The 25240-nt window shown below is 39.8% G+C and overlaps 1 protein-coding gene and 1 non-coding gene across 2 annotated transcripts; one reads left to right on the forward strand and one right to left on the reverse strand.

Moving 5' to 3' along the window:
* Window positions 1-844: 844 nt before the first annotated feature.
* KICS2 (KICSTOR subunit 2) lies at window positions 845-25212 on the reverse strand. Its single transcript, NM_001194721.2, is given in 3 exon segments — window positions 845-2862; window positions 18759-19044; window positions 24925-25212. Coding segments are annotated over 3 exon segments (1338 nt in total). The 5' UTR covers window positions 25160-25212; the 3' UTR covers window positions 845-2045.
* LOC114671140 (U6 spliceosomal RNA) lies at window positions 6941-7045 on the forward strand. Its single transcript, XR_003721036.2, has one exon. It is a non-coding gene; the product is annotated as a U6 spliceosomal RNA (small nuclear RNA).
* Window positions 25213-25240: the final 28 nt, after the last annotated feature.

Below are 25240 nucleotides of genomic sequence, written 5' to 3' on the forward strand. Positions count from 1 at the left end.
GACCATTTTTAAAGAAAAAGAAAGGAGGCCAGGTGCAGTGGTGTATGCTTATAATCCCAGTGCTTTGGGAGGCCGAGGTGGGAACCTCATGTGAGACCAGCCTGAGCAACATAGTGAGACCCAGGTGTGATGGCTCATGCCTGTAATCCCAGCTACTTGGGAGGCTGATGTGGGAGGATCACTTGAGCCCAGGAGGGTGAGGCTGCAGTGAGCCATGATTGTGCTGCTGTACTCCAGTCTGGACAACGGAACAAGACCCTGTCTTGGAAAAAAAAAAAAAGGAAAAACACATGTTCTTCCCAGAAAATAAAAAATAGGCCAGAGTTTCTTGGTTCTTCTTTTTTTTTTGAGACAGGTCTCACTCTTTCACCTAGGCTGGAGTGCAGTTGCACAATCTCAGCTCACTGCATCCTCTGCCTCCTAGGTTCAAGCGATTCTCCTGCTTCAGCCTCCAGAGTAACTGGGATTACAGTTGCCCGCCACCACACTCGCGGCTAATTTTTTATTTTTAGTAGAGAGGGGGTTTCACCATGTTGACCAGGCTGATCTCGAACTCCTGACCTCATGTGATCTGCACGTCTCAGCCTCCCAAAGTACTGGAATTACAGGCGTGCACCACCGTACCTGGCCGGTTCTTCTTTATTCTGCCAGGCAGTCCACCCTAGGTGGGCAGGCTTCCTACATGGACTCCGAGGGGCTCTCTGGTCTCTGCTGATGTTGCTGGCATACCTGCTGTGGACACCCAGTAAAACAGTGGCTCCATACAATCATGAGAAAAAAGATGAATGTGACCATTACATTTCACACAGGCTTTGAAGGAACCATCAAACCAGTAACAACTCAATTACTCTTTGTGGCTTCTTTTTATTTTGAATCAATAATCTAGAAGTGAAGGTCTCCACAGCCCATTATGCCTTCACTGATCCACCTACTTCCCATGAACACCTGCTGAAGGAAAGGGATAAGGCAGCATGTGCTAAGATGCAGTGCTGCTTCTAAACACAATTTGTGGGGGGCAGGCATGAAACCCAAGTTCAGAAGTACTTAAGTACTGAGGTGATTACTCAACTATGAAAAGGTCTTTCAGGCGCACAACTGATTTTTAGCAGGTGCAGGGTATGAAGACCTTCATTGTGATTTTATAAAAGTAGGCTATGTTGCATGAGTATCTAAAAGTGGCTGAAAAACCGACTGCATGCTTTTAAGCCTAAAAATAACCCAGGACTAGAGCCAAACATGTACATTTCAGCAGAAAAGTGATAAACAGAAAGCCAAGCGGGTAATATGCTGAAGAATGAAGAAAGCCCACATGATGGCTTATGCTGACTTTAAAACTGAGTGAAACATTCAAACATTAAAGAAGTCAAAACAAATGCAGTTAGGTGTATACATCACCCCAAAAGAACCTATGGCTATTAAAGCTGCCATGAGGATCTTCTGAACTGTTAAAACCTTACTTACGTTATGCTACCAGTCTGATTCACCTTCAGTTTCAATAACTGATAGAAATTTCTTACCAAGACCCTCATTTTGGCATCATAAATGTTAATTTGTAGATCAGAATCATAAAACTACTAACTCCATATTCATTTGCTAATTTATGAGACAGAAAACATACAGTCCTTAATTCTAAAAAGGCCATTTAATATCTCACCCCTATTACTCTTCCAAGGAGGGAAACAGAGAGGGTGTCTGGAATTGCAGTAGAACACGTTTAGAACAACAGAAAAAACATATGGGGAAAAAAAAGCCCAATAAATATTCAATCTACAAGAAATATAGGAAAATAGGGGGAAATACTGCAACTACTTTGCTGTACCATGGAGATACATGGTAGCCCATGACCACTTCCTAGATTACTCTTTGGATACTCAATTCAATTGGCCTTAATTGTTTATAAAGTGTGCAACACAGGGAGGATCTGTCTTTAATTTAGTTCTGAAAGAGGCATGAGTGGACATAAACTCTAATCACAGAACACCGTAGATCATTAGGGCAATTAAGAACAGTTTCTAGTCTTGAAACCCCTCCACACAAATCACCTGCTAACCTTTGGATCCAGGTTTCAGACTTGCAAACACTTTGGGGTTCTTAAGGGCAAGTGAGAGCTCATTGAGGAAGGAAATAAAGTGGGAGTCTCTCTCAGATTTCTTTGACTCAAAAATGACGACAATGGTAAAGTGAGGTTCGGGGCGGGTTAGGAAGTAGGTACTCTGAACTTTGTCGTCATAGAAGTGGACCACTTTCTCCAAGCTGTTCAGATCAGATGTGCGGTCCGTCATGATCATGATGACATTGGGCCAGTGCATGACTGGCCTGTCGCTGGGCAGAGACACTACAGCTGGATACTGGTCCACACCCTTGGGGGCCTCTCTGTAGGAATGGGGGTGGTGATAACCATGACCCTGAAAACTCTCAGAACCCCTGTTGTCAAAAATTAAGGACACATTGGCAGCGTCATATTTCCTGATGAAGCTGGAAATCTTTCCAAAAAAGTCTGGGTTAGCTTTTGCTGTCAACGTTTTCATTTCTGAAGCAGTAGTTTGTCGGCTCAGAGCCTCGTGAAAGTAAAAGCTAAACTTGGCAAGAAGCATGTTTTTGAGTTTCATCAGCCAAAGGAAAAGGTGTGGAGGCTGCACGGCCTTCTGAGACTGCCCTCCAAACAGATGTTTCTTGGTCTCCCGCTGTTTCTCAAAGATCTGGCCCCAGGTCTGCAGCTTGGTGTGCGCACTGTGTAAATTAACCAGAGACGGGAGGAACTTCCACTCTGAGACCTGGGCCTGGGCTTTCAGGAGATGACACAGGACGTCAACTTCCAGCTGGAAACTGCTTTCCAAAGGACTGAGGATTGGGTGGTGAAATCTAAAGGGAAGAGAGAAATTAATAGAGATACGTGGAAATGTTACTTCACTTGCCACACTGACATTTTTCTAACCACAAAGCAACAATATGGCCAAACAAATAATATTATGTTTCAGGACAGGGGAAGAAAAGATGGAAGAACTACATGTTGATTTATTTTAAAATTCTGATATAATTTCACCATTTCAAAATTATGTCAACATCATATTTTCCTGTGGAAACAGCCTGAGAATAGTGGCCACTTTCTTTTCAACAACGGAAATACCGACTTAGCTACAAGTCATTTTTTTTTTTTTTTAATTTTAGACTGGGTCTTGCTCTGTCACCCAGGCTGGAGTGCAGCTGTGCAATCATGGCTCGCTGTAGCTCAATTCCTGGGCTCAAGTGAGCCTCTCGCCTTAGCCTCCCAAGCAGCTGAGAATATAGGCACACACTCTGTTTTCTGTGGAGACAAGGTCTCCCTGCGTTTCCCAGGCTGGCTTCAAACCCTAAGTGTTCTTCCCGCCTTGGTCTCCCAAAGTGCTGGGATTATAGGTGTGGGCCACCATGCCTGGCCTAAATTAGCTATAATTCTTTCTGAGTGTATTTTGTTTATTCTGGGAATTGTATGACTAAAACAATCATTGAAACAAGGCATGCTCTTTTCAGAGTGTGGTCCTAAAGAGGCAGAGGTAAAACAAAAAAAAGTCACTAAAACATCTGTTGAATGTGTAGATGACACATATAAACTCATTTAATGTTCACAGTAATGCCATGAGGTAGTAAACCTGTCTTGCAGATGAGAGTACATACTATAAGCTTATATGGAAAACACAGTAGATAAAATAAATGTTTGTTAAAGAAATAGAGCATTTATTAGACAGTCCTTATTCAATCCTGGTTCCCAAATTCCCTTCATCTTTAATTATAGTTAAAAACAAAATGGTGGCCAGCCTGGCCAACATGGTGAAACCCCATCCTTACTAAAAATACAAAAATTAGCCAGGCATGGTGGCGCGTGACTGTAATCCCAGCTACTAGGAAGGCTGAGGCACGAGAATTGCTTGAACCTGGGGGGGCGAGGTTGCAGTGAGCTGAGATAGCGCCACTAAACTCCAGCCTGGGCGACAGAGCAAGACTCTGTCTCAAACAAACAAACAAACAAATGGTGACCCAATAAGAAATAGCTAACACTTCAATCACTTTCCATTTATCTTAGGATAAAACCCCAAATCCGTAAAAAGGCCTAGAAGGCACTGAATAATGTAGTCCCTTCCCAGTTTGAGCCACATTCTTATTCTTCTCACTTTCTCCAGATATTAATTAAATAACTGCATATGTAACTATACTACAAGTTCAAGACAGTAGTGCAATTTGACTTCCACTTGTCCTAGACAAAATGTATAAAAGTTTTTGATGTCGGGCACAGTGGCTCATTCCTATAAACCCAGCACTTAGGGAGGCAGAGGTGGGTGGACTGCTTGAGCCCAGAAGTTCATGAGACCAGCCTGGGCAACATGGAAAAACCCCATCTCTATAAAACATTCAAAAATTAGTCAAGTGTGGTGGTGTGCACCTGTGGCCCCAGCTACTCAACTCAGAAGGCTGAGGTGGGAAGATCACCTGAGCCCAGCAAGGCTGAGGCTAGTGGGCTGTGATCGCACTACTGCGCTTGACAGAGGGAGACTCTGTCTCCAAAAAAAGTTTTTGACTATGAGCTATAGTAAAAAACACACTTTATATTGTGACCAAGTACCTGCACACATAAATATTATTTTATTTCAATATTTTCTTACTATGTACAATGTACTGTGCTAAATTTGTGCTTGAGTCATAATGTTCTAGAGGCAAAGGAGCGAATAGAGGAGGCAGCTATTACTTCCGCTATTGATATTTTCTAATATATGTTAAATATATTTTATTTTCTACTTGATATTTTCTAATATATATTAAATATATATTTATTTTCTACTATATATATTAAATCAGATTACTAACTCACTAAGTTAACTTTATAACCCATGGATTATAACCCATGGAGTATATATATTATATACTACCTGCTGTTTGTAAAACACTGTTCTACTTCACATGTAATAAAGTAATGTTTAGAGGGAAAAGAACATGACGTGGGACATCCTCTCTTCTAGGCACAGGGAAAAAAGGGCAAGTTCAGGGACCCTAGACAAGTGACAGCATGACCCATTTTCATCAATACTGTACTTCTTCCTTATTTTTCAGGTCTCCTCGTCAGTCACTTCTCTAGAAAAGCTTTCTCTGTCTACTTCCAGACGAGGTCAGGTTCCCCAGTTACATCCTCTCATTTCCTGGTACCTCTCTCCCACTTCAGTAGTCTGACCATGTAATTTCTCAGGAAAACAGACATATGGCCACCCTAGTTGAACTCCTCCTAAAGTGGAAGTAATAGCTGCCTCCTCTATTCGCTCTTTTGTCTATCCAGAACATTATGACTCAAGCAGAAATTTAGTCAATGTGGTGACCAACTATGTAAAGATATGAATCCAAGTCTCTGCCTCATTAACTCTGCCTGCTGGTTATGGGCTGAACGAAGTTCTATAACAGTGGAATAGAATGGCAGGGAGAGTCCTTTCTGTACCGACCACACGGAGCTTTCTTGCTCAGTTTCTCTTCTGAGAAACGCCTAGTGGCTGCCAGGCCTGATACATGCTCCTTCTCTAGAAGTCTACATCAAGCGCTTACACTCTTCCTGAAGATTCACAGCACCTGCAGAGGCTGCGGAATCACCTCAGCAAGTGATCCCACTGTAAAGGCAGGGGAAGTACTTGTATTTATTGAGCACATTATATGTTCCAGGCACTATGGTAGATGATCCACAGGCCTGAGTGCATTTGATCACTTCATTGTTAATGAGATGGACGCTTCTCACACAGTTCTATTTTGGCTGCTGGTGAAAAAGCACACGCTGGTTATCAACTAAACAATTAGGAAAAAAAAAATCACAAGTATATCTAGGATTTTTGTTTAAATCTACTTAAATACTAATTAAAAGGATTACAGTTAAGAGAATCCATACTAGGTTGGACATTGTAAGAGATAAACCGATTATCATGTGAAATGTCATTATTCATGTTATCTGCATTTTACATCAACATCCTTCCAGCTGAGGCAGCTAAAACATTGGTGAGAACAAGTCTAATAATATGCACAATCCATGGAATACTATGTAGCCATAAAAAGGAACGAGATCATGTCCTTTGCAGGGACATGGATGAAGCTGTAAGCCATTATCCTTAGCAAACTAACGTTAGTAGGAACAGAAAACTAAACACTGCATGTTCTCACTTTACAGGGACATGGATGAAGCTGTAAGCCATTATCCTCAGCAAACTAACATAAGAACAGAAAACTAAACACTGCATGTTCTCACTTACAAGTAGGAGCTGAACAATGAGAACACGTGGACACAGGGAGGGGAACAACATACACTGGTGCCTACTTGGGGAGGGAGGTGCCGGGGAGAGCATAAGGGAAAAGAGTTAACGCATGCTGGGCTTAATACCTAGGCGATGGGCTAACAGGTGCAGCAAACCACCACAGCAGATGTTTACCTATGTAACAAACCTGCACATCCTGCACATGTACCCTAGAACTTAAAAAAATTAAAGTAAAAAAATAAATAAATACACAAAAAATCAGAAAGATAAACCAGATCTCAAATCTTCTAGCTTATGTGTTTAATTAATTTGGACTTTTCAAACATTATATATTTTAGAATGAACACTAAGAAAGTTTAGGCTGACAGCAGTTGCTCATATCTGTAATCTTAGCACTTTGGGAGGCCAAAGCAGGAGGATCATTAGGAGCCCAGGAGTTTGAAACCGGCCTGGGCAACATAGTGAGACCCCTGTCTCTACAAAAACTTAAAGTATAAAAAAATTAGCGAGGCCTGGTGGAGTGCGCCTGTAGGCCTAGATACTTGGGAGGCTGAAGTGGGAGGATTGCTTGAGCCTGGGAGGTTGAGGCTGCAGTGAGCCATGATCACACCACTGCACTCCAGCATGGACAGCAGAGTGAGACCCTGTCTTTAAAAAAAAAAAAAAAAAAAAAAAAAAAAAAAGCTCACTTCAGCAGCACATATACCGAAATTGGAATGATACAGAGAAGATTAGCATGTCCCCTAAACAAGGATAACACTTTTTTTAAAAATCTACTTAAATACTATATATTTTTTAAAATGTTTTAAATGTACACATGCAAAACCCCATTATAGAGTAAGTCTCAAAATCTTTGAATTGTAAGAAAGCCACCTTAGCTTTTAGGCCCCTTGACACTTATAAGCATTAAATATCACAAACTTCTATAATCATGGCTATTAGGAAAATCTGCCCAGCAACTAGAAACATAGTAAGACTGTTAATCACAGGATTAACGACATGAAATTAGAGAAAATTCTAGTACAAATAACACTATTGTTATCTTTCTACTGCTTTTGGCTGGAAATCATCATTTATAGGCAATGCTCTCCTTAAGAGGACATAAATTCCCTGTCCAAACCTTCAGAAAGAATTCCGAACAAGCTCTTCCATAACATACACTAAAAGTGCTTAAGTGCTCAACATTTATTAAAGATAAATGTGAATGTTGAAGCTATTTTTCAACCTCAAGAAGAGCTAAAAATTCATGTTAATGTTAGTCTGCCAAGACTTAGAGATTAGCATTATGATGTATCATTTCCCTGTTTCTACTGCCATGTGCCTCATAGCTATTCACAACTCGTATTATAGGAGGCTCTGTTAAACGGTTGTAATCCAAAAATATCCACCTAAGCTACGGCAGCAAGCTTGAAAGAGTCTGAATAGTCTTAATACAGAATAAATTAACAACTATTTGCAGAGATCATCTGCTCTGAGGAAAGGAAGGAAGGAAAAAGGGAAGGAAGGAAGGAAGGAAGGAAGGAAGGAAGGAAGGAAGGAAGGAAGGAAAAAGGGAAGGAACAAAGGAAGTCTCCATAGAATAGAGGAAAATATAAAATGAATAGATTTGTGTAATATTCTAATGAAACACTAAACTCCACTTTAGAAACACTGCCTTTCTCCTTTGCAAATCTGCACCATGGAGTTCTTTCCTAAAGGTGTATGTTCTTATTTGTTTATTTATTTATTTATAGGCAGGGTCTCACTGCACAGCTCAATGCAGCATGAACCTTCCAGGTTCAAGGAATCCTTCCACCTCAGCTCCCTTAGTAGCTGGGACACCAGGCACACACCACCACACCCAGCTAATTTTTTAAGTTTTTGTAGAGACAGGGTCTTGCTGTTTCCTGGGGTGGTCTTGAACTCCTAGCCTCAAGCAACCCTCTTGCTTTAGCCTCCCAAAGTTCTGGGATTACAGGTGTGAGCCACCACGCCAGGCCAAAATGATAAATTTTTTTTTTCACATGTGCAGAACGTGCAGCTTTGTTATATAGGCATATGTGTACCACAGTGGTCTGTTGCACCCAAAATTATAAATTTTATGTAATGTACATTTTTACCATGACAAAGCAAAATCTGTAACATCTTTTCATTAAACAACTTGTTTACTAATTCTTAAATACCAATACATTGAAGATATAAAAAATTACCCAGAGATGTGCCCTACTGGACCTTCCATGGCAGAAGGAGGCATTTATAATGAATACAAAGTAGAAACTAATACATTTATTATGAATAAAATAACATTTCAGAGGAAGGAACAATTCCTTTTGGTCAAAAGATTGTGGAAGCCATAGAGGAGATGGCATTTGAATTGAGCTATGATGCTTAAAATAGCTAAGAGGTAGAAACAACTCCAATGCTCACTGACAAATGAATGGATAAAGAAAATATGGTACATACATACAAATGGAATATTACTCAGCCTTAAAAAAAGAAGGAAATCCTGTCACATGCTACAACATAGGTGAACCTCACGGACATTATGGTAACTGAAATAAGTCAGTCACAAAAAGACAAATACTATATGATTCTACTTATATGTGATATCCAGAGTAGTCAAACTCATGGAAACAGAAAACAGAACAGTGGTTGCCCAGGGCTGGGAGGGGGGAAAATGTTGGTCAATGAGTATAGGGTTTCAGTGAGGTGAGATGAAAATATTCTAAAGATCTACTACAAAAGACTGTGAATATACTTAACACTACTGAACTGGATACATAAACAAAGTTAAAATGATAAATCTGCTGGGGGCGGTGGCCTATGCCTGTAATCCCAGCACTTCGGGAGGCTGAGATGGGCGGGTCCCTTGAACTCACAAGTTCAAGACCAGCCTGGGCAACATGGCAAAACCCCATCTCTACAAAAATACAAAAACTAGCTAGGTGTGGTGATATGCGCCTATAGTCCCAGCTACTTGGGAGGCTGAGGCAGGAGAATCTCTTGAGCCCGGGAGGTGGAGGTTGCAGTGAGCTGAGATCAGGCCACTGCATTGCAGCCAAGGTGATACCGCCAAATCTTGTTTCAAAAAAAAAGAAGATGGTAAATTTGATATTATGCATTTTTTTTAACAAAATAGAAAAGCAGGAGGAAGAGTAGGCAGGATTTTGCCATATGAAGATAGGGGCTTGATTTTCCAGCCCCAATCTTCTCCCATTCATGATTCCTCACCCTTTGTTTTGTAACTTTGCAGCTCCTTTCCTATGATGGAATATGGACTGGGCCACCTAACTTGCTCTGGCCAAAGAGATGCTAACAGATTGGATGCAAGCAAAGGCTTAAAATGAGCTTAGATGGGTCATACTTTTGAGCTTTGGACATTGCTACTGGGTAGCTACTTCCCCTCCAACCTTAGGCTCAGAATGAACACATGTGGAGCAGACCCAAGCCCAACGCTCACAGTAAAAAGTCAAACCCAGTGAAACAAACAGTGTTAAGCAGAGCTACCCACCTGAACCTTGCTCAGGTCAGCCAACCCTAGTAGGTCTGCAAACCCACAAGTGTAAATTTGGAGGTCTGTTATGCAGACTTATTGTGGCAATAGCAAACTGATACATGATAGAACAATAAAAGGACATTCTGAGCATAAAAATAACAGGATCCCAAGCAGAGAGGTAGGAAATGGCAAATCCTTATGACAAACATATTGAGTATTAGACTATGGGCTGTTTTTGGACTTCTGCTTAAAATCCTCAATGATCACTCTCTCTCTCTCTCTCTCTCTCTCACACAATCTCACTCTGTTGCCTATGCTGGAGTGCATTGGCGCAATCGCAGCTCAATGCAGCCTCCACCTCCCGGGTTCAGGTGATACTCCTGCCTCAGCATCCCAAGTACCTGGGATTACAGACACACACCACCACACCTGTCTAATTTTTGTATTTTTAGTAGAGATGGGGTTTCACCATGTTGGCCAGGCTGGTCTCAAACTCCTGACCTCAAGTGATCCGCCCACCTTGGCCTCCCAAAGTGCTGGGATTACACGCATTAGACACTGCGCCTGGCTCTTTTTAAGTTTCTTTCTTTGTAGTAAGAATTTGGCTGCAATGTAAAGCACTTGATGGGAGGTAGCAGATGAATTTGAAAAGATAGGCTGGGGCACTATCACGGAAGACTTTGAAGGTCTTCACTATTAAAATCTAAGCATGTCAAATGCTTGCTCTTTGGCCAGAGCAAGTTAGGTGGCCCAGTCCATATTCCATCATAGGAAAGGAGCTGCAAAGTTACAAAACAAAGGGTGAGGAATCATGAACGGGAGAAGATTGGGGCTGGAAAATCAAGCCCCTATCTTCATATGGCAAAATCCTGCCTACTCTTCCTCCTGCTTTTGCTTATTAAATTTTCATTGAGCAATAATTAACCCTGTTAACTATACACATGCAACTAACAAAATGTCTTATTAACAGCCTTATCATCAAAAATCTTTTTTTGACGAAAAGTGGGCATAAGGGCTAAATAAATTGTAGTTCTGCCTTTTGTGAGAAATTTGTGAATTAAAGCATTCAGATCAAGAAAGTGTACTTCCTAAAATGCAAACAAATATATGTAGATCAATTTTTTAATGTTCTTTAAATTCTAGCTATAAAATTATTTTTATATTTTATTAAATTTAAGAATTAAAATCGGCTGGGCGCGGTGGCTCAAGCCTGTAATCCCAGCACTTTGGGAAGCCGAGACGGGTAGATCACGAGGTCAGGAGATCGAGACCATCCTGGCTAACACGATGAAACCCCGTCTCTACTAAAAAAATACAAAAAACTAGCCGGGCGAGGTGGCGAGCGCCTATAGTCCCAGCTACTCGGGAGGCTGAGGCAGCAGAATGGCGTAAACCCGGGAGGTGGAGCTTGCAGTGAGCTGAGATCCGGCCACTGCACTCCAGCCTGGGCGACAGAGCAAGACTCTGTCTCAAAAAACAACAACAACAACAAAAAAAAGAATTAAAATCACGGAATGATTTATTATTGCCATACCATAGAGATTTTTTTAATGTTCTAGAATGCATAAGTGATGGCTCTCTTCTTTCTTTAAAAGTATTATTTCTTAATATTATAGTCTTGATTTAGGAAAGTAAATATTAATTTGCATTTACAATCTGTCTTGCAAATTTGTTTTAACCATGAAACAGAAAAATTAGCCAGAATTTTCTTTTATACCCACAAAACAATAAATAAATGTGTAAAAACTTCTGCAGAATCAGAAAATGTTCCATTGGTGCTTCTTTGGAAAACAAAAACAAAAACCCGAGTTCTACTGCTCCTCAAAAGTACTCAAGGAACAGCAGATACTGTGACCTTATACAAGATAAGTTCATGTTTCTTCTGCTAAATGGCACACAATTAAACTTACATAATTATATTATTAATATAGTTCAATTTGTTAATAATTCAATTTGAAATGCAGAATCACAAATGACTGTGATTCCTAAACAAGAACTTATATATGCTTAATAACGTTATAAACTGGCCAGGTGCAGTGGCTCACACCTATAATCCTAGCACTTTGGGATGCTGAGCGGGGGTTGATCACCTGAGGTCAGGGGTTCGAGACCATCCTGGCCAACATGGTAAAACCCGGTCTCTACTAAAAATACAAAAATTAGCTGGGCATGGTGGCAGGTGCCTGTAATCCCAGCTACTTTGGAGGTTGAGGCAGGAGAATCACTTGAACCCAGGAGGTGGAGGTTGCAGTGAGCCGAGATTGCACCATTGCACTCCAGCCTGGGCAACAAGAGCAAAACTCCATCTCATTATAAATTTATCAAAAAAGGAAGCCTTTTTTAATACCATTCTACTGTGAACACAACTGGCTTTCAGAAGAAAAAAACCAAAACATACTTTCCATTCATCTGTGAAAGCAGACTAGACATTGCAATAACTCATATAGGATCTACATGTTAAATCAAGGCCAGAGGTTTAGATTCCATGCTATTCATCACACTCATTAATTTTTTAATACAAAGGCATTTCAGCATTTGAAGCATAGTACTATTCACAAAATTTGTTATAAGAGTTCTGACATGGATCAGCTACACTGGGACATTCCCTGAAAGATAAATGGATCCTTTGGGAAGAGGTTTAACTTTTTCAATATAACAGAATACCAAAATATGAATTATTTCTTTAGAACACTGAAACCATAAAAGAGAAATGTTTGGTGTAGCACAGATGCCAGATCAAAAAGTCTACAGAAAAAAGCACATTAACCTAGCAAAGGGCAAAATCATGTTAGTTGATACATAAAGGAATCCCACTTCCCAGAGAACATCATTATACAGAAGTTCAACTTTTCAGAATTCCTTAAAGAATTTATGTTGTTCAAATTAACCCAAAGCCTCTAATTTAGATCATTTTCAGGCTAGGATGTGTCTGTGATCAGTCATTCCCTATTAATTAGAGAAAGGCCACATGGGTGGAAGATGGAAATTGTAGATGAAAAAAGACATCTCTTGTCCATACTGTAATCCAGTTCCATCCAACTCCATCAATATCCACTCAGAGGATGAGGGTTACAGCTAAGAACTGCCCTAAGAACTTTGAAAATTAAATCTGCAGGGAAAAGGAGAAACTCCTAAGGCTCTGGGAAGTGGGGTGTTTCAAAGAAGGTTTACAGATGATAGGGCCTTGGTGCGTGGCTTACACCTGTGGAAGGCCAAGGCAGGACGACGGCTTGAACGCAGGAGTTCAAGACCAGCCTGGGCAATATAACAAGACCCTATCTCTCTGCAAAAAAAATAAAATAATTATCCAGGGGTGGTGGCATGCTCCTGTAGTCCTAGCCACTTGGCAGCCTGAGGTGCAAGGATCACTTCAGCCCAGGCAGTCGAGGCTGCAGTGAGCCAAGATAGCGCCAATGAACTCTAGCCTGGGTGACAGAACAAGACCTCATCTCAAAATAAATAATGATAGGGCACAAATTTAAAACAATTAATACTAATCATTCCTAGGAGACACACACATACACATGCACACACACACATCAGTAAGGTTCAGTACCTGTTCTATCCTGGAGTTGACATCTTTCTCTTAGTTACCCAGTTTTTTTGTGTGCAGAGACCATGTATCATTATCACAGGGAACTCTGAAAACAGAGGTTTCTGGGCACATAACCAGAACCACTAAATTTTACCCTGTTAGGAAAGAGGAGGAAGGGCTCAGGGATGGGTATTTTTCTTAAGCTTCCCAAAGAGCTCAGCAAACCACTTTTACATTAGCATTTGGGAATCATTACATGAGATCTCTTCCCCTTAGGAATCATATCCTTAACTGTACTTCAGTTTTGGGGCTTCAAAAAACCATTTTATTAAAAGAAAACATGCTAATCAGATTGGAAGAAGAAATAATATTTCCAAAAATATAAAATTTTTAAATGGTTAAAAAAAGTAAGCGTATATACTTATATGCATAGCCTATTTCTCAGGAATGACAGCAAGAACTTGCTAACTTTAGGTCAGGCGCAGTGACTCACACCAATCCTAGCACTTTGGAAGGCTGAGGTGGGAGGATTATTTGAGGTCAGGAGTTCAAGACCATCCTGACCAACATGGTAAAACCCCATTTCTACTAAAGATACAAAAACAATTAGCCAAGCATGGTGGTGCATGCCTGTAATTTCAGCTACTTGGGAGGCTGAGGCAGCAGAATCACTTGAATCACGGAGGTGGAGGTTGCAGTGAGCTGAGATCGTGCCACTGCACTCCAGCCTGGGCAACACAGCAAGACTCCATCTTAAAAAATAAATAAATAAATAAAACCCTGCTAACTTTAGTTGCATCTTAAAGACAGGAACTAAGTGGCTAAGGGGAAGGAAGAAGACTTTCCATTGTGTTATACTTTATAAATGTTGACCCATGTGAACATATTACATATCAAACAATAAATAAAAAGAAAATTTAGAATATGTCATAAAAATCAAAGAGCTATGACAATAAAAAATAAAAGGCAACTATAAAGAACATTTTGGAGACAACTGGGGAAATCTGAACATGGGCTATATATTATACAAAGGCAGAAAATCAGTGTTAGATTTCCTGAATGTAAAAACTGTTTTTTCATTCAAAATTGTGTTACGATTATGTATGGTTCTTAGAAGACAAAATCTGAGTATGTAGGAGGAAAACATCATGAAGATTGCATTTTACTTCCAAATAACTCAGGGAAGTACAATCATATACAGTGATAAGGCAAATGTGGCAAAATGTTAACAATTTGTGAACAAAGGTGAAGGATAGTTATATGTTCATTGTAAAAAAATTTTTTTTTAGTAACAGCTTTACTCTTAATTACTTCATGTACCATCCTTTTAAAGTATACAATTCAATGGTTTTAATATATTTGCAGAATTGCACAACCATCACCACGATCAATTTTAGAAAAGTCTCATGGTCCCGAAAAAAGCAATCCCCAAAAAAGCAATCCTGTGCCCATTAGCAATCACTCCTCCTTCCCCTCCAACTCCTGGCAACCATTTTCTGTGACTATGAATTTGTAGTCTACTTTCTGTGTCTATGACTTTGCCTGTTCTGGATATTTCACATAATGGAAATTATGTGATTTCCATGTGGCCTTTTATGACTAGCTTCTTTCCCTTAGCATAATGTTCTCAAGGTTAATCCATGTTGTTGCATGTGTCAGTACTTCATTCCTTTTTATTGCTGAATAATATTCCATTGTATGGATATACCACATTTATTTATCCATTCATCCATTGGTCAATGGACATTTGGGTTGTTTCTGCCCTTTGGCTATTATAAATAATGCTGCTATGAACATTCATGTCAATATTTTTATGTGTGGACATATGTTTTCATTTTTCTTGGATCTATACCTAGGAGTAAAATTGCTGATCACATGGTAACTATGTTCATTATACTATACTTGCAACTTTTTATAGCATTAAAAATTTCAAACTAAAAAATTAGAGGAAAACTTTTATAAAGAAAGAATAGGCTGCACACAGTAGCTCACTCCTGTAATCCCAGCACTTTGTGAGACCGAGGTGGGCGGATTGCTTCAGCTCAGGAGTCTGAGACCAGCCTGGGCAACATGGAGAAACCCCGTCTCTACCAAAAATACAAAAAAATTAGCCAGGCACGGTGGTGCACACCTGTGGTCACAGTGGCTTGGTGGGCTGGGGTGGGAAGGTCGCTGAACCCCGGAGGTGGAGGTTGCAGTTTGCTGAGATCATGCCACTGCACTCCAGCCTGGGCAACAGAGCGAGACCATCTCAAAAAAAAAAAAGAAAGAAAGAATAGTAACATAATAGTATATTAACCAAACTATCTTACACTCAGAAATAATATGTATATACGTGGTTGTAGGTAGCACACAACTCATATTCCTAGGAAGAGAATGTAGTAAATGCTTCCTACGTCTTCTGAAGAACTAATTTATTGACTTGCAAAATGATCAGCAAAGAGCAATTATTTATCTGGACTAGATAAAAAATATCTCCATTTTTAATAACACGCAATGATGCATACAGAAAAGAATATGGGCTCTGAAGTCACACAGCTAAGCTGTATGACTCTAAGCAAAGTGTTCAACTTCTCTGGAACTCTATAAAAGGTGTACTATTTTACACCTATACTTCAAATCAGGTAACAGAGAAGAAGGTCTTGCATAGTGTCTGGCACACAGTAGTTGCTCAACACATGCTAATTTCCTTCAGAATAGGTATATATAAATATTCCCCCCACCACCACCTTTTCCTACAAGGTGAAAAATCAATTGCTGTTTTATTAAAGAACAATGACATTTTAGTTTTCAAACCATAAAACTGTATGAGTCTACTACCAAGTTGTTTTATTTCTGGCCTTTCATCTGAGCTCTAGACCCCCATTTCCAACTGCCTGCTAAATCTTTACTCGAAAATCTGCTAGCAACTCACACTCAACTTGCCCCAATTTTAGCCTACTACCTTCCTTCTAAACCAGCTCCTCTTCATTTCCTCTTGTCTTTTCAATTCTGTAAACAATATTATCACTGGAGGGGCAAAACCTAAGTATCACCTTTGACAGCAACCTCTCATTATTCCCACCATCCTGTTGACAAGACTTATAGCCTTCTTGTCAGCATCTCTTTTCCCACTGTCTTGCAACCATGAGGCCCTCCTACCGCCTATTAGCTACCCTCGTAGCCTGCTACACTAACCTTTTCTCCTGTAACCTCTCGCTTCACCATCCCATTACACACACAGTGCCACAGTAATTAGTCTAAGATGAGAACATGACACTCCCTGTTCAAAACTTTTCATGGTTCCCCACTACTTACCAAATTAAGTAAAAATTTTCAACCTGGAACACAACTATTCACTCATTTCTTCAATAAACATCTATTGGGCATCTATTATATGCTAGGCTCCGTTGCAGGTGCTAAAGGCACAGCAGCTGTGATGGAGCTCACATTCTAGTTTTTGAGAAAAGGAAAGAAAAAACACCCTAAACAAACAACAGTAAATTCAGATGGCAATAAATTAGGAGAATAAGCTTGTGACTAAAAGCAGAATAGTATTGGTAGGATAGTGAGAGAAGGTTTCCCTGAACCAAGACTTAAAGATGAGAAGACAACTACAATAAGAACTTTCCAGGGAGAAAGACCTGCAAGTAACAAAACCCTGAGGCCTTTTTGTATTCTGAAATATCCTCCCATCTCAAACACCTGCTGTCTTCTTTCCTACAGTTGCTTTCAAAATCCTACCTGCCATTAAAAGCTCAACTTGGCTGGGCGTGGTGGCTCATACCTGTAATCCCAGCACTTTGGGAGGCCGAGGCAGGCGGATCACAAGGTCAGGAGTTCGAGACCAGCCTGACCAACATGGTGAAACCCCATCTCTACTAAAAATACAAAAAAAATTAGCCTGGCCAGGTGGCGTGCACCTGTAATCTCAGCTACTCAGGAGACTGAGGCAGGAAAATCGCTTGAACCCAGGAGGCGGAGGTTGCAGTGAGCCAAGATTGTGCCACTGCCCTCCAGCCTGGGTGACAGAGTGAGACTCCATCTCAAAAAAAAAAAAAAAAAAGCTCAGATTCTACATTATCCATGAAGTCTCCTTGAATCTTCCGACTTTGCTCCCTTCCCCCATTCCATTAATCAGATGGGTATTTGCCTTCATCTGGGAATATGAATTAACATATTCACCTTTCTCTTTAAGCAAACATATCTGAACTCATATATCCAAAGGAGTGAAATACTTCAAATAAATCATTTTCCATTCAGTCCAACATACAATTACTAAGTGCCTACTATGTGCAAGGCACTATTTCAGGCTGCAGGCTCTAGGGACACAAAAATAAAACTAATTCATTTCACTGACTTTCAGTCACTTTCAGGCACTCACAATGCTTCTGAAATTCTTTTGGTATTGCTTTTTGTGCCAGGCAGTGGGTGGCACATCACAAACATTCTCATTTCTTTATCAGCAGCAATGTCCTTCCAATAAAAGCAATTTTCCAGTTGATCCACATTTTTTAAAAAATACTTAAATTTGGTTCCAAATAACTCTTTGGCCACTCAAAAATACTTAAGTATGTCCTCCTTAAAAGTAGATGCTTGCCTCCACTAAGAATACTTAAAATGAAATCTAAACTCTATGGCACAAACTCTAAAAGCAATTACAAAGGAGTTTCCAACACATGTTAAATAATGGACTTGTTCAAAGGAACGAGCAGATAACTCACTGATTACTTTAAAAGGGACAACATCTGTTTGAATAATAATTTGTTAAAAATTCACATTATTTTCAGCCAGGTGCATTGGCTCACGCCTGTAATCCCAGCACTTTGGGAGGCGAAGGTAGGTGGATCACTTGAGGTCAGGAGTTTAAGACCAGCCTGGCCAATATGGTGAGACCCTGTCTCTATCAAAAAAAAAAAAAAAAATACAAAAATTAGCTGGGCGTAGTGGCGTGTACCTGTAATCCCACCTACTCAGGAGGCTAGGGCAGGAGAATTGCTTGAACCCAGGAGGTGGAGGTTGCAATGAGCTGAGATCGTGCTACTGCACTCCAGCCTGGGCAACAGGGTGGGATTCCATCTCAAAAAAATATATATATGTATATCTATATATATATATACACACACACACACACACACATATATATAGAGATTCATATTATTTTACTACGCTACAATTTGGTTTCCAGAAAAAAGAAATTTCTATTATTTTATATATAATTCTCTTGTTGTATGAACTCTTTCCTAAGCAGCAAAATCAGTTCTAATACAAGTTTTATGATTACTTCACTCTCGGTCTTCTGCTATGGCCTAGCAGCCAGTATAGTGTTAATACGACCAATGAAGGTGCCTAATGTGTACCTGTTAATGAAGATGCATAAAATGTAATCCAGTTATTTATTTCATAGTTATGTCATCACAGATTTTCATTAACAGTGTAGAGAAAAACTCTTGAGCTTCTGTGGGATTAATAGGACAGCCAGGTTTTCTCCCTCCCTCCTCCCCACACTGACCTGGAGCTGTATTTTTTCAGGATGGCATCCAAAAGGCCAACGAGCTCTTCAGCATTGATGAACTTCTGTGTGCTGAGGGTGTACATCTTCTCATAGAAGTCTGCGATCTCCATCCGAGCCTGAACAAAGAAGCAGAGCTGCTCTGACAGGTGGGAAAGGAGTTCTTCTACATGAGGAGCAGTCCCACCCAGGGCACCACGGCCAGTCACCACCTTCTTCAGCTCATTATGCAAGGAAGTATAGATGGTGCGGATGGAATCCTTCCTGCTGAAGAAAGACTGGCCCCCTGGTAGGCAAAAGACATAAGCACATGACAAGTAAGAAGGAGAAACCATAAGTACCAAACACCTACCAGCATCCAAAAGCAAAGAATCCAAACCCACTGAGCTCCATAAGTTTTCATCTACCATATTCTCTTGTCTCCTATGATTGAGATATGGATACTTTATGATTCATAATTTCCCTAAGGAATAAGCTAAACGAATACCTGATAGAATTCATTACTGTAGCAATGGACCTGTGTACGATTTGCTTACCCATGTACCAATTCTCCCCCAACTCAATTCAATGAGGATTCAGATTTACTTCAGAGCATAATTAACCTGGCAAATAACACCAACTGGAACTAAAAAGGCTACCTTTAACATAGATGTATTCAAAACAAAAGAACACACAAATTATGAAACACGATTGTTATTCCTGATATGTCACAATTTTCTGTTTCTGCTTTAGAGTTGTATTTTCCTTTGAATCTTATCTTTTAGATCATACCAGAAAATTGCATACATACATATATATTCCCTCTATGCAAGAAAACAGACTACTGGGATCCCAGGAGAACAAAGAAAATCTTAGCACTCTTGACAGACTGACACTATATGTTATAAATAATATGCACCACACTGTGAATTATTAAGACCAGGAACCAATTATAAATAACCGCTGCTTTAACTAGGGGGCTCCAAAGGAAATCATCAAAAAATAAAACCAAAAACATTTTTTCATTGCCAAAAAGGATCAAATAGCATAGATATCATTTACTCACTTCTGTAGTTATACATGACCAATTATATTTCTAATTATAGAGCCAGCTTCATGGATGTTTCCTCAAGCAATTCTGCACCCACCAAAGGGCCAGAGGCAAGATATTAGGAAAATGAAAAGAAACAGGGCAGGTTTAAAACAGTGATTTCCAGGAATATATAAAAAAATCTCAGAGATGGACAAGAGTTTACATTTTCTCTTCAATTAATTTACTATTATAAACATATACCTATAATTAGGAATAAAAATTATTTATCAAGGCATCTGTAAAACATCCTCTTAATAAATGAACCATTTCACAATATTGATTTTAATTCATTGCTTGGTTTATGTTTCAAGAAATGAACCTTCTTTCCCTTACTACTGGGGCAACCAACTTGTCCTAGTTTACCCAGGACTTTCCAGGTTTTAGCACTAGAAGTTTACCTTCTCAGGGAATCTTTATAAGGTTTTAAAACAAAGTCCCACATCCTAGAAATCCCTCAGCCCTGGGCAAATTTGAACAGTTGGTTACCCTACTTATTTCTGACACCCCAGACAAACTACTGATACTTTGAAAAGTGTTTTTCCAATATACTGTCTAAACCAGGGGTGTCCAATCTTTTGGCTTCCCTGGGCCACATTAGAAGAAGAATTGTCTTGGGGCACATATAAAATATGCTAACACTAACCACAGCTGATGAGAAAAAAAAAAACCGCACAAAAAAAATCTCATACTGTTTTAAGAAAGTTTAGCCGGCCATGGTGGCTCACGCCTGTAATCCCAGCACTTTGGGAGGCCAAGGCGGGTGGATCACCTGAGGTCAGGAGTTCGAGACCAGCCTGGCCAACATGATGAAACCCTGTCTCTACTAAAAATACAAAAAAATTGGCCGGGCATGGTGGTGGGTGCCTGTAATCCTAGTTACGTGGGAGACTGAGGTAGGAGAATCACTTGAACCTGGGAGGCAGAGGTTGCAGTGTGCCGAAATCATGCCACTGCACTCCAGCCTGGGCAACAAAGCGAAACTCCATCTCAAAAAAAAAAAAAAAAAAAGAGAAAGTTTATGAATTTGTGTTGGGCTTCATTCAAAGCCATCCTGGACTGCATGTGGCTCGCAGGCCATAGGTTGGACAAGCTTGTTTCAAACAGATTGAGTAGCTGGCATATCATTTCTCCAACTAACACCATCAAAATCTATATGGGTACAGGTGGACCAGTTGTGACACCAATATCCCATATGGAACTGTTCCCTGCAGGGTTTGCCTTCCTCCCATACCAATATTCAGTTTAGTTCTGCTGATTTTGTAGAGTGAAGGGTACAACAGAAATAGGCCTCTGTGCCCACATCTAGGATAAAACCTCTCAGCTTAGGAGGGTAATAAGAGTGTCATATAAAACCCAAAAGCTGTGGAGGTCTGAAAGACTTGGTTTCAAACTCCAGCTCCCACGATTACAGGCTATGTTGATGTGCAAACTACTGAACCACTTTGAGCTTTAGTTGTCATTTTTAACATAAAACTGGTGATAGAGATAAAAAAAAAAAAAAAAAGAAATAACATTTGTATGTATGTATGTAATGTGCCTGGAACAAAGCATATATTCTATAATACTAATCCATTTCCCTTCTACTTATAACTGATGTATCTTTTAAAACTCCTAATAATAATACATAATTGAGCTTCTGAAACTGTGGTGAACTGGGAGCTTCAAGTACTACAAAAAAATAGCTATCTAGTACTGTTAAACAGGGTGGCCTTGGTGAAAATTTTAACTTCACATTGAAAAAGGGATATCATCTGTCTCTAGGACTTATGGGAGGAAAAAAAAAAAGGATACCTAACTTCATCAGATTACCCTTATCTGGGGGAATGGAAACACTACATAAATACAAAGAATACCTTTAAAAGCTTATCGATAAATGCTAATCACCAGTATGTGAAACCAAGTAAAGTGAAACTACTACAAGGAAGAGATAGACCATCAACACATTTCTTTCAAACAGTTCTCTTTTCTCAAATCTCTCAGGAACCCAATCCTATCTGTTCACTATCTTGGTTTGGAATATCCAATGGGGTTTTGTGCTGGAAAACAAGGAATCAGAAACATTCAACTCCTTTCTCTTTTCAATATTTTGAATTTATAAAATATGATTACTCTGAATGATTTCTAGAAGGCTCTAGTTATAAATGCTCATAATTTCTCAAGATTTCAACAGTTTATCTCATATCATGAAATTTTAAGTGTATCAAAGGAACGTGTAAAACATCTTGGGCATTTTATTCTCCAACTTCTTGCTAATAATAATTTTTAAACATCAGTTCTCAAGTTAAGTCATTTTCTACTATGCTAAATTTCAGCAACCTGAGGTTGAGGAAACTCTCCAGTAATGAAACAAAGAGAAGAAAAGTATGACCTTCTAAAATTCTCCACAGGCATTGAGTCGGCATATTTTAATCACTGATCCTTCCCCAAATAGGTATTATTCTCTCTTAAAGGAAAGAGGAGGAACCAAGATAAGGGCCCTACTTGAAGTTTTTCAGTAACAGGATCAAGACAGGAACAGAAAGCTCCCTGTCAAGGTCTATCCTTTGTCTAAAGGCCCTGCTTGCTTCTTTAATCAGGATTCACTGCTAAGGCCTCAAATAAATACCATCCATAAAAGACATTAAAAAAAAGACTCACTTTTTACTTGAAATTTGCTAGGAGAGTAGATATCTTAAGTATTCTCACAATACACACATGGAAGGAAGGAAGGAAGGAAGGAAGGAAGGAAGGAAGGAAGGAAGGAAGGAAACTATGTAAGGTGATGGATATACTAAGTAGCTTGATTGTGGTGATCATTTCACAATTTATATATACATCAAAACATCAAGTTGTACATCTTAAATATATATAATTTTATTGTCAATTATATCTCAGTAAGGCTAAAAAAAACTTTTCAGAATTATGTTTTAAATTTTTTAAAAGCATGCATAAACTTTTTGTTTTGCTTTCTAAAGAAAACTATATAAATGTTCTAATGAGCAAAGTAGTTGGAGAACATGGGAATGTTTTAAATGGCAACACGAAAGTTTTCTCCTTAAGTTTTTAAGAAAATAGACAGTAAACCTGATAACTGTGAAGTCATACTGTAAGTACACTGATATCATATACACTCCAGTACCAAAAAAATATGTGCTAAGATAAAATTTAAATTCTGGAACTTGTGTTTATGTGTTAATAAGTTATGAAGCATTAAATATACCATTTTCAGTATATTTACTCAGAAGTGAGGAGCCCACCTAGGAACCTAACAGTGCCTGGGCATGTTTCACAGAACCAAATGTTGTGTAGATCAGTTTCAAGGCATACCCCTCATGCTCACCCATGCCAGCTGGGGTTCAAGCAGAACTAATCAATTTACAAATTAAGGACCAGTTTACGGAACCCAAGTTAGAGACAGTGAAGATCTTACATACACATTCTTACACACAGGCAGCCAGTTCTGTTTACATAAAAACCTGGCTCATTAAACTTAAAACTAGAGTAGCAGATTTTTTTTTAATGGAGTCAATAAATAGACTTTAGAAAATTCAACTGAACCCACTCAGGTTATATGCAAAATTATATGTACGTATATATTTTTCTGGAGAGTGAGTATACAGCTTTCATCAAATTCCCATGGATAAGTTAATAAAAAAAAAAAAAGAAAAAGCAAAGAATCATGGCACTTGAATCAGTCACCATTCTTTGAGGTGGGGGAGTCTAAAAACAACTAAAACTGCCTAAATATACCCTGCCTTCAGTATTACAGCTAGAATCCACCCCATTTTCACATATATAAAAAACATATATATGTAGATATACATAAATTATAATTTTCATACACATTTTTAATAAGTTATATAAACGCAAACTCAATCTGACAGTTCAAGGGCAGATATTTTGGTTTGGACTCTATCATCTACCCAACACAACTGCATATATAATTTGCTATTCTATAGAAAGGGGACTAATAACACCACAGCAGCAACTCCAAATTTGTGAGAAATGCCATTGTAAAAAAGGGAGAAAAAAATAAGGTGAAACTATCTGACCAGTTTTTGCTAATAAATTAGCATGCTAAGTAAGTATGTATAAATCAACATACTTGCTACAGCAATTACAATCTCAGGAAGACCTGTCCCTTGAGTGTTTACTGAAAGCTCAGTAAGACGTACATGGTGACCTTCAGGCAATAAAAGGAAAGTAAGGGCTGGTCAGGGAACGGGGGTGGTGGATCAAAATGAAATCTACCCCAATTTTACATTTCTATTCTCTGTATTTTATATACGTGTCCTTCACTCACATCAGCCCTCATGCTTCTGAAAACTGAAGAGTCTAAAATAGGTCAAGTACTGACTCTAAAATCCCTAGGATTCAAATATATTTATTTGTCATAATTAAGCAGTAATACTATTTTGTATGCATAATCCATGCCTTTTACATCTATTACTTCCTGCTCATCTACTTATACTTATTGCTTCTACTAGTAAAAATGAGTTGAATCAGCTCTTGAATCTTATTTTCAGAGGCAAGATGTACATGAGGTGCTAAGAGTGTTTACCATTTTCCCCTTAAGTCTCCTCTTACTAGTGTTAGGCATATTTCTTGCCTTTCCTGCCCAGTATTCATTTGTTAATTTAGTCATTAAATATGTATTGGGGGACTATGAAGATGGGGTAGGACTCCAAATGTGACTCTCGGGCCTTAACCTTAAGAGGCCACACAATAGTGTTCCGTAATAAAACTAGGTTGTTTTGTAAAGTTTTGCTCTTCTGGCTGCAGCGTCACTAATTAAAACAATGAAGACATAGTTTGATTAACTTCTCATTTATGGCATCAATCCATGCACGAGGCAAAGGGGCAAACCCTTCGGTTTGGGTCACAGCCCTGCAAAGAGCATCTACCCAGTTCGCCAATCTATCAGCAGCGCAGGCCGGTGGGCGGGGCTTTTGGAAGCCCAAGGAAGGAAAGGAACGGTGGGAGGAGACCTGGGAATGCCGAGTCGAGCCTGCGATTAGAAGTGACACAGAGACGGGAAACCCAAGCCACTGCCGACTGGGGAATATACCCCCTTTCCTTCCTCCTCAAGGGGCTCGGGGGGCGGGGCGGAGGTACCTAGTTTCTGCCCCAGGTAGGTGAGGCTGTGATAGACCTTCTCGGCCGCGGCCAGGTGCGCCAAGGCCGCCAGCAGCGACAGCCAGCTGCCCCCCGCGCTCTTGTTGGCCTCTCGTTCCTTCTCCACATTGTCCTTAGCCTTGTCGTAAGAGAAGATACCCAGGTGAGAGAAGAATGTCTCCAGCACCGCCTGTTCCACCGGTACCGGGGCGGCCAGCGGGATAGACTCCCCCATGCGAGCTGCGCCCCAGCTCGACCCACGTGGCTCTCCTCGGCCTCGCACTTCCGGGTTCTGAAGGAACGGGCTTGCGCACAA

This window comes from Macaca mulatta, chromosome 11 (assembly GCF_049350105.2).
Source record: "Macaca mulatta isolate MMU2019108-1 chromosome 11, T2T-MMU8v2.0, whole genome shotgun sequence".
Taxonomy (NCBI): Eukaryota; Metazoa; Chordata; class Mammalia; order Primates; family Cercopithecidae; genus Macaca; species Macaca mulatta.